The following is a 10,218-nucleotide window of genomic DNA, read 5'->3' on the forward strand; positions in this document are numbered from 1 at the left end:
ATTGCATCTTTTAAAATATTTAAGTCCCCTGAAGATTAGATTATTCCTGAAATGTACTTTTGTAATGTTATTGTACTATTATCTAGCTCTACAAATGTATCCTAACAAAATACAGCTAAAAGATGTATCTTTTGAGACCACAGTTAAATAGCCTGGTTTGGTTGTATTATGAGGACGACAATATCACTCTTTCTCCAACTCAGGTGGGATCGTTCCGAATCTGATGGTGCTATTTTTAGTTTGCGGAAAAGTTCAAGCGAATTGCCAATTGCCATGTCGTGTGGGGTGATCCTATATCCTTTTGGCATGATCCTTGGTTTGAGCCCCCTCTCAAATATCGTTTTGCTAGGCTGCACTCTCTCGTAAAGTAAGATCTGCTTAGTTTTCGAGCGGTCAAACATGCTGCTAAGATTCTTGATCTTTTCCACCTCCCCCTTTCCCATCAGCTTACGATAAACTGCAGACTCTCCGCCGTCATATACAAGAAATTCACGTGGATGATTCTAACAATGATGTCTCAAGAATCAAGATACATATGGGGCAGCAGTACCTATCAAGCTAAGTTCTACTCTTGGTCATTCAGAGATTTCCAAGCCCCACCACCTTCCAACGGCTCTGGTTCTGTAAATGTGGTCCTGAGCTGATGGCGTTCTCCTGCTCCTTCAGGACCGTCTGAACACCTGAGATAAGTTGGTCAGACAAGAAACTATTCCTCCGTTCCTAAATTCTTGTCGTTGTTTTAGTGCAAGTTTGAACTAAAACAACGACAAGAATTTAAGAATGGAGGGAGTACATGGACATGGGGAGCTCCTTCTGCGTGCTCTGCAGGAGTGGCATTCTGGTAACTCATGGCCACCTGTTCTTCCATTGTCCCTTCAGCAAGGCGTGCTGGTGCTTCGTAAACATCCCCCCCACCCCCCCCCCTGGTAGATTGGAAAGGGGTTTTTTAAGGACCCGCAACTGCAATTGACAGTATAGACCTAAAGGGAAGGATAGATCTCCCCTGCTAACTTGGAATGACTTGCTGCTTTAATCCTCTGTACGTATCTGTTTTTGTATAGATAAACTCTGCGGTTCTTTGTTCATATTCTGCTCTTGTTTATTTGTATATCCTTTCCCTATTTTAATAAAAGTTTCACTGTAGTAGCCTCCCCAAGTCCCAACAGTATTCCTTAAAATAGTTAAATTTTAAAAACTCTGACCTGCAAAGGGGTAAGCCACCCCCCAGGCATTTGCATTAAGAAGACCTTCTCACACAGGTCGAGAAACCCCCGAACCCCTCCCCCACCCATACACAGTGGCATCAAAGCCCATGTGAGACAGGGCAGGCCTTAGGTCTGTGCTTAAGGCTTGGGACAGACGAGAGGATTTTTTAACCCCAGCCTGAAATTCGCTCCCACGGGGAACATTAGTGCAACTAGAGTTGTTCCCTTAACCATTACGCCAAGGGCTCATTCGCTATTGTATTTTTACTGGAGGCATGAAGGACCACTTAGCAAAGAGTACTAAACTTCTAAATCGTTTGTTTTCTGGATCTTCAGAGAGATTAGTTTGAACATTAAGCTTCATGGAAAGCTTTCTTTACCTATTGAAATTATCATTTTCTTGAACCAGTTCAAATCGAATTCTAGAAGCATTTGAAACTTGCTGTTTGCATTACTTGTATTCATCCAATTTGCATTTACTTGCTAGAGAAAGGTCCAAGCTCAGAGAGGAAATTATAGCACGCCGACAGAAGAAGCTGCTTATCAGACATGCTCAGGAGAAGTACTTGGAAGAGACGAGTTTTAAGGAAATGGAGCTTATGCAAGAGCTTGATAGGTTTGGAGCTGTTGCCTTTTGTTTTATATATCAGAAACAACATATATGCTTGTACCTTTTCTTGTTGTGTTATCTTTGCAGGGAATGCCTCAATTTTTTTTTTACTTTGCAGGGAAAAGAGCTCTTGAGATGGAGCATGAAATTGAAAGGCAGCGACAGCTAGACCTTGAGCGTGTGAAGTCCAGGGAACTGCAATATAAACTAGATATGGAAAGAGAGAAACAAACTCAGGTACATGTGCCAATTTTATTCTTTTGAATTAAAATTCCTAATGGTATTGGAACAGTTGTTTGCCATCAATCCATGATGCATCGAGCCAAAACAAAAAAATTGTAGCAGCAGACAGTAAACCAATTCACGTGGACTTTATGTTTGGTTTTCTTGCTGCGTCATATACCCATATGCTGATTCAGGATGGCAACGGGGCGGGTTTGGACGGGTCGACCAAATCCATATTCATATCCATATCCATCACCAGTTCAACTATCCATCCATGAAAATATCCGTGGATGCAAAACAATATCCACATCCATATCCACCTGGTATCCATGGATTATCCATATCCATGCGATATACTCTCTCCGTCCAATATTAAGTGACTCAAATTTGTGGCGGACCCAAGATAAATTTTAAGGTGTGGCGGAGTTTACACGACAAAAATCATATCATAACTATGCGAAAGCTCATTGGATTAGTAGATATATACTTATATTACTTTGTGTTCAACAAAAATAATAATAATCCAAAAATAAGATATTGCTGTTTTTTTCTAGAATAAAAAAATAAGATATTGCTGCTCAAAATACCTCAATAGATGGCACTTACATGGATGACCGATCACCGATCTATAATCTATATTAACCAAAATACCATATAAGTATACAAATCCACGTCACTTATTTCGGGACGGAGGGAGTACTTTATTGCAGCAACGGATGATACATCTATCGGGTAGTGGATCCACATATCAATAATTTATTTATTTTAATAAATACCGGGTATCCATGGATATCCATGGATCAAATATGATATTCGTGCCCGCTCCATCAGTTGGCGGGTATCCATTTGTGGATATCCATGGATCGAAAACCCGATCCATATCCGCGATTCATTGGCTGGATATCCATGGATATCCACATTTTGACTGTGCATTGCCATCTTGAATGCTGATTGACCTTTGCAGAGAGAGCTTGAACGTGAGTTGGAGCAAGTTGAGTTGGGTGGTGAGGAAGATGAGGCAAAGCATGGTGAATTGGGCAGGGGATCTAGCTCCAGCAACTGGCACCCACCCCACAACTGTAGTTGAATCTGTGTGTCCTGTGCATATTGTGAAAACATCTGCATGATTTCATGCACAAAACACAACCGTGTCAGAGTTGCATGCTTGTTGTCAATATGCCCTGGAACTTGTCATGTACTTGCATCAAAGATGCAGTAGTATCAATGTAGCAGAGCAGAGACAAGGTGGCAAATTCAGACATGAAGAGATTGGGTGAAAGTCACATTGAGTGCACTACACCAGTCTGCCACAACAAAATAGTCGCTATTCTGGGAAAAAGCAATGGGGTACATCATCATCATACTGTTGCCATTCCGCTGTATCATACAATCACATTACCAACGACCTAACTGGTACAAATGAATAGGTGCATATTGTATATTGAACAGTTGCCTCACCAAACTTTACCTTCCCTTATTACTGTTCACAATGAAAAAAGAATTAATTGTTGTGTGATTAATAGCTAAGTATTGGATACCCCTATATGAATATTGAACTATATATATATAATTTATTTCGATGACCATAAACCTTGTTGTATCATCAGAGTGTTTTCATGTCTGGATCGAGTCTGAAGCGCCTTTGCCTTATCTTGTTGGGCGGATGATTTTAATCCTAAATACAGGATGGATGACCAATCCTTTGAAGGTCACTGCGACCTGCTTGCTTTGCTGCTGACCCAAAGCTTAGGTACGCAGTACTTATATATTCTTCTTCTTTGCTGACCAAAGCGGCTTGTTGCAGATTAGAAGCTTTTCTTTCTCATTCTCCTTGTCCTCGGTGTCATGCCTGTCGCAGCTCCATCTCATCCCTTTTGCAATGTTGGCTGCAGAGTCGAGGAAGTAGGGATTGTCCCGGATGATGGCATAGCCGGTCGGACGAAGGATACGGTCCATTTCCAAGAGCACAAACTTCATCTCACATCTGCAGAATTCATGCCAATCTAAAGTGAGTTGCCTGCGTAGAGAAGGGATATTATTTTTTTCTGCATCGGATTGGATTGCTTAGTGCCTACCTGTGAGATTCAGCGGTGAACAAGCCATCAAGATGCAACAGATCATACGTCCGTGGGTATGTAGAGAAGGCCTCACACCTACAAAATAGATTATTAAAGGAAATCAGGCATCCGATTAGTCAATTAGCAAACAAACAAACAAACAAACAGAGTAGCAGAGCATATAGAAAAATAGGCTGGTCAAGATGGGAGTCTTACCAGTCGTGATTGGTACCGATGAGTCCTCGGTCGTAGACGACGCCGAGAGAGTTGGGCCCGTAAGAGGAAACAACATTCATCACCCAGACAGGGTCCTTGACGAGGCTCGCCGCGAACCCTCCGTAGGTGGTGGCCATGTCCATGGCATTCCTGATCTTGTCGCTGCCCAGCGCCGGAAGCAGGGACTTGTAGTGCTTCGTGGCCGCCTTCCACTTGCCATCATCGTGCTTCATGGCGCTGGCGCTGCCGCCGGGGATCACCGAGACGCGCTCCGGCGCCACACCCAGCCTCTGTGGCCATTTGGGCAGCAGCTGAGCCTGCTTCCGGTGGGGCTTGGGCGGCGCGTTGACGCAGGAGCGCATGGGCACGTACCAGGCGGCGTCGGGGTCGACGCTGTCGTCGCACTTGGCCGGAGAAGTCACCGGCGTGAGCTTGTCGTAGCAGGCGGCATCAAGAGACTTCTGCCAGACGGCGATGTCGCCCTTCTTGTTGTAGAGCTTGAAGCACATGGACGAGAGCAACTTCTTGAGCCGGTCAAAGTCGGCCTTCTGGGCCTCCACGGTGGTGTTCCATCCGTGCCACCGGTTCTCGTAGTTCACCGGCGGGCCGGACAGCACCCAGAACCCCCCGGGCCGGAGCACCCGGTGGATCTCCATGAGGTAAAGCCCGCCGAACTCGGTCCAGGGGATGAGGCACCTGGAGCAGTGCGCCATGTCCATGGAGCTCGCCGGGAGCGGCAGCCGCTGCGTGGAGATGATGCCGAGGATGGCCGGGATGCCGCGCTCGAGCGCGAACTGGACCTGTGCCTCGTGGTTGTCCCTGGGCGCCAGGGACAGCGCCAGGATGCCCCGGGACAGCAGGTCGCCGCCCCAGCTCGCCACGCCGCAGCCCGTGTCGAGCGCCGTGCGCACGGAGCCGTCCTTCATGCCCGGGACGAGGTCCGCCATGAGGTCCACGTAGGCGCCGACGCCGTTGGGGAACATGGTGCCGCCGCCCGGGAAGGCGAAGCGGTCGCCGTCCTTGCGGAGCCAGTGCTGGTTGGATTTCTGGCTGTTGATCCAGTCGTAGGGCACGTTGCGGTACCAGCACTGGTCTTTGCTCTTGGGCCAGCGGATCGGGGGCCGGTAGCCCTTGGGCGGCGGCACCAGGCAGCTCGACCGCTCCGGCGCCGGCGGGCAGTGGCGCTCCATGAAGCTCAGCCTGTAGTTGCCGTATTTTCTCCAGCGCTTCGGGTCCGTGCAGGGCGTGTAGTCCTGGAACTCGGCGGGGCACTCGCCGAACTCTTCCTCCACTTCCTCCTTACTGCCGCCAATGGCCGCGATGGCGATGGCACCGCCGCCGCCGCCGGAGGATTGTTTGGAGGTGGTGGAGACGATGGTGGTGGTGGTGGAGTCGAAGAGGGTGAAGGTGCGGCCCGTGCTGCTGTAGATGCTGCCGAGGTAGAAGGAGAAGCCGCAGAGGAGGAGGACCATGAGCGCCGCCGGCAAAGCCCTCGCCCCAACGCCGCCGGTGCCGCCGCCCATCGCCCTCTCGGGCTTTGCTTCCTTGCTGTACTTCATGTCCTCTCTATCTGCGTGGATTGCCGGATTCGAATTGCACGGAGAATTAGGTGGGATCGATAACAAACCATGCGAATCGGCGCAGGATTTTCGGAATCCGGACCGGATACGCAACGAATCAGCGAAAAAAATTGAATCTTTACAGGGGCGCCGGCGGGGAGTGTACCTACCCTTTTCTGGACTTGGATTGGAACCAAGAGCCAAACCACCGAGCACACGGCAGGGCAGAGCAGAGGCTTGAGGCCTTGAGGACGATCGATCGATATATAGATCGCAGGAAGAAGAAGACAGAGCTAGTGTGTCGGCTCCGGCCAAGAAGAATTTACGGACGTTACTCTTCCTCCATTACTGGATTAGATCTGGACCTAAATAAAAGCGAGTCAGAACGCGGCTTCCTTGTACAGAAAATCCAAAGTCGACCAAAATTAAGAAACAAGAATTACTACGCGTGATTCACTGGCACTGCCGCCTCTGTTCGTGTAGGCCGGATATATAGGGGGCACAACGGTTTTGAAGACCCGAGACGGTTAGGCGCACGACCACCTCTTTGCCATCATCGTCGTGTCGTGCCATATCATGCGTATGTACCGAAGATATTGAACAAGGAATTGTTGTTTGAGTGTTAAAGGATTTCTTTCTTAATTTCACTTGGCCTGCCCGGGTTTGGCTGGGCTGTTAACGTAGCATTAAGAGCATGTTGATGGGTTTGGCGGATCGCATTTAGTCGGGTCAGGCTGGTGGAGGAGCAGACTGCGCCACCACCCACGACGATTCCTTCCTTTCGCGTGCAAAGGCAAATCCGACTATTGTCCCCTCTCCCAATCATGCCTCTATATACCCTACCATTCCCCTATGCTCAGGGCACGCAATCTACTATATGCATTTTCTTGCGTGAAAGCAAAACAGAAGTAGTTTCAGAATTCCCGCTCCTTCATTCGATAATGTTCATTTCTAGAAGACATTTTTTTGCATTTGGTTTATCTATCACATATAGAAATATTCTATCCTCATTTTCAAAAAACAAAAAAGAAATATTCTATCTGATCTGTTTGGAAATGTCGTTCAACTCCTTCAATACCATATCCAAGATGTTCCTTCTTTATATTTTATTGGAGTTATTTTATCATTTATTATTTTAATTGAATAGTTTTATTAACTCAATCAGGTCTTTATATTTTATAAATATAAAATAAAAGAGCCATGGTAAGGAAGAGAACCAGGCAAACTTATTTGACTCGGCGTCGTCACTGCAAGGAAAAACTATGACCGCGAGTAAGAGAAACGCCTCTCCTTCATCCTGCTTGCCAAGGTGGCTAACAGAGGGGGTACAAAATCCGCAGCTTTGCCGGCATTCATGAAGGGCAGAACGGCGTCGTCTCCCTTTTCTTCTACAGAGGATGAGAAAGGACATGACTTGCTCAGCCTTGCTATTAGTACCTAGCTTTACTATTTGTATCTCTTAATTTCAGTTGGTGAGACGTGGTTCATCCCGTCCCACGTAACAAAAGAAACATATCATTTATATCTTGCCTAAAAACCAATATGATTCTCTCTTGCCTTGAAAAAGACCAACATGATTAAACTTGTTGGTTGCTCCTCCTTATACCATTGCTTTTATTAGTGGTGTGTTTGATCCGGGGCGGTACCTCTACCGCAATACAGCAAGGTCCAAGTAATCGTTGACCACCATACTTCGTGGTAGGAATACTTACCCAAATCACCCAGCTGCCGGCAGGGCGACCAGCAAGGTCCCTGGCCCTGCTTTCCTATGCTATAAACTGCGTACTTTTGTGTTTTGGTCTTCCTAATAACAGTCTTTTCTAGTCCGGTCCCATATAAAAAACATTCCTGCCTCCGCCCCTGAAATCATCCTCTATTCCAAAAGCAAAAGTACGATTGGATTAAATCAAGAAAGATTTGTAAAAATGTAAAGGATGATGGTAGTCTAACTAAAATAATTGTCTGTATTGGTGAAGCACGGGGCCGTTAGCTAGTCTCGTTTAATTAGGCAGATACATACATAAACACTTGGATTATTGCCTAGTAGGTGAGGCGGCCCCAGTGAAATTAGGCAACTCACAATTGTATTTAGCTATTGTTTGCTGGTGAGACCGGATGAGTCAGTATGACTTTTGGCATGCATTCGACAAAGCACACACATGTCGGCCCGCGCCCGTGACCTCAGTAAAGGAAGATGGACATATAATCGATTTTGGCCGGCTGCATGCGTGCACGCGATGCGAGTGAGTGAATCAGTGAAGTGAGCCTGTACACGATTGATGAGCTGGTAGCAGCCACTGAGGCAGCTAGTGACAGTATTCGTTCGGGCGACGATGGATGGTCTTAATCCGCCAGCCTTGCTGGCAAGGAATCAATCTGTCGGTGGCATAAATATGATCTGTCCTGATGCACTCCTCGGTCAGTTCCCATGCATGCATGGATGATGCAGCTCGGCCGGGACCTCTCGCTAGCTAGCAGGCTATCAATGCAAATTCGGCTTGATGCTGCTGGCCACCGCGCCCCGGGCCGACCATGCATGTGCTCTCACGTGGACGCCGCCGGCGATGCGACGGGGGATTTACCCAAGCTTAGCAGTCCTCCTACTAGCAAGTACTAGGAACCAGAGGATGGATGACTGTACAAGAAGAAGACGACGCAGACATGCAGCAATTGTGTTAATTTATTCGGGTAGATATGTGCAATGTGTATGAATTAATCCGTATATGCTTTGGTAGCCTATCAAGCTCGCTCCACCTGTCCCGGTCGGATAATCTCGTCCCATCTCATCTACTACCAGCGCGGCCGACATATGTGCTTGGCTGCCTTTTTGTTTTCTGCGTCCAATTTTAACGGCTACGACTCGGCTATATTTTTGGCGAAATTTTGGTCCTAAACTTTAAAACTAGGTGAATTTAGCCATCAGCTTTTAGAACTGGAATTATTTGGTCCCTCGTGATAAGCGGTTGGTTTTTGCGCACGTGACAGTTTACTAAGAAGAAAACGAATTTAAAAAAGAAGGCAAATTATTAAATTGATCGGAAACACAAAATATGGTCAAGGGAAGAAGAAAAAAGAAATATGATGATTTTTTATGGTAATGAGTTTTTCTCTAATTTCTTTGTTTTTCTAGAATAATCTTTATATCAAAAGAAAAGGAAGCACTCTCGGCCTCTTCATCTATTGGTGCACCAGCCTCATATTGTTATTGTTGTCTCAAACATCATTCATACATGAATATTACAGAGGGCCATAAACGGTCACACTTTGTCAAGTTTATTGCTGGCGCGCCACCCAAATAGTTGAAGAAGTCTCAAGCGACGTTCTCCAACCAATTGCACCTAGAGTCCAAAAGGTCCTTAGCATCTGTCCAATGCAATGGGGATCAAGTACGGATCCGGTGTCATGCCTTGTGAATGACCTGCAAAAAGTTGGAAATAAATTTCTTGTTAAAAACTAGATCCATCTCGTTGTTCTAAATGAACCAATAAATCGCGCAATCCCCACGATGATAAGTAATCGTAGCCGTTTCCCCATTCCCGTAAGGCAAAAAAACAAAAACAAATTGGCTACACTACAAGGTGACAGAATTCAACCACAAAAAACAGCCTGCCAAACCAAGCCCATCACAGGACAATTAAAGACCAGATGGTGAATGGATTCGTTCGGGCCACAAAGTACATTTTCCCCAACTATTCCACTTACATTTAGCTAGGTTATCCTTTGTACTCCGTAAGCACTACGCCGCAACAAATGTACCAAACAAAAAATCATATCTTGACAGGAACAAAGTTTCCAAATGCCTTTATGGCAAAAGTGGCAATTCAAGTTGATGTACATGGACTTCGCGTAAACCGATCTGAAGATTGCAGGTCCCATGGGAAAACATCAGGTTGGTCATGTATTGACATGTTCACAAATTTTTGTCATCACTAATAATTTAGTCTTTGTTTGGATTTTTGGCAAGTCAACGCATCTACTAAATCTAGTTTATTTTTCTTGCCAGTATCGATCAACTCTTGGAATTTTTTTGACCGAATTTTAGCTAGCCAAATCTGTGTGGTCGGTGAACTTGGGCTAAAATCTAACCCCCCCCCCCCCCCCCACCCCCAAAAAAAAAGTATCTGCTATTCATGCCAGGCTGCCAGCCCATCTCTCGGTTCATTTAACTAAAGCCCTATGGGCTTATAAGCAACAGTAGATCCTATGGCTTATTTGCTGCAACAAATCGATAGGCACCCTCGCCATGGGTCGGCCTGCTCTGAATCCTCGGTTTCTTTTAGGAAACTGGATTATGCTCAGTTGCTCTCGCGGCGGCGTCCTAGCAAGCGGCTGTTTATTGCAACGAA

At 46.3% G+C, this 10,218-nt stretch overlaps 1 protein-coding gene, 1 long non-coding RNA gene and 1 other non-coding gene across 4 annotated transcripts in view; 2 read left to right on the forward strand and 1 right to left on the reverse strand.

Moving 5' to 3' along the window:
* The window catches only part of LOC100823684, a 16,899-nt gene extending 13,413 nt beyond the window's left edge, over positions 1-3,486 (forward strand). Inside the window, exons 21-23 of the transcript XR_002964960.1 lie at positions 1,693-1,821; positions 1,934-2,052; positions 3,005-3,486. This is a non-coding gene — a transcript (uncharacterized LOC100823684). The remainder of the gene's footprint in view (positions 1-1,692; positions 1,822-1,933; positions 2,053-3,004) is intronic.
* On the reverse strand, positions 3,389-6,356 carry LOC100823999 (probable methyltransferase PMT21). Of its 2 annotated transcripts, none has more exons than XM_014900875.2 (4): positions 6,039-6,356; positions 4,314-5,883; positions 4,116-4,193; positions 3,389-4,024 (listed from the first exon to the last, which is right to left on the reverse strand). In XM_014900875.2, the coding sequence occupies exons 2-4, from the start codon at positions 5,870-5,872 to the stop codon at positions 3,802-3,804; spliced, it is 1,860 nt and encodes a 619-aa protein (XP_014756361.1). In that variant the 5' UTR covers positions 5,873-5,883; positions 6,039-6,356; the 3' UTR covers positions 3,389-3,801. The 2 variants fall into 2 exon arrangements, with proteins under 2 accessions (XP_014756361.1, XP_003573760.2); XM_003573712.4 differs by having other exon boundaries at positions 6,043-6,354.
* On the forward strand, positions 3,931-7,426 carry LOC112271479. Its single transcript, XR_002964481.1, has 2 exons — positions 3,931-4,048; positions 7,038-7,426. It is a non-coding gene; the product is annotated as an uncharacterized LOC112271479 (long non-coding RNA).
* Positions 7,427-10,218: the final 2,792 nt, after the last annotated feature.

Source organism: Brachypodium distachyon, chromosome 3 (assembly GCF_000005505.3).
Source record: "Brachypodium distachyon strain Bd21 chromosome 3, Brachypodium_distachyon_v3.0, whole genome shotgun sequence".
NCBI lineage: Eukaryota > Viridiplantae > Streptophyta > Magnoliopsida > Poales > Poaceae > Brachypodium > Brachypodium distachyon.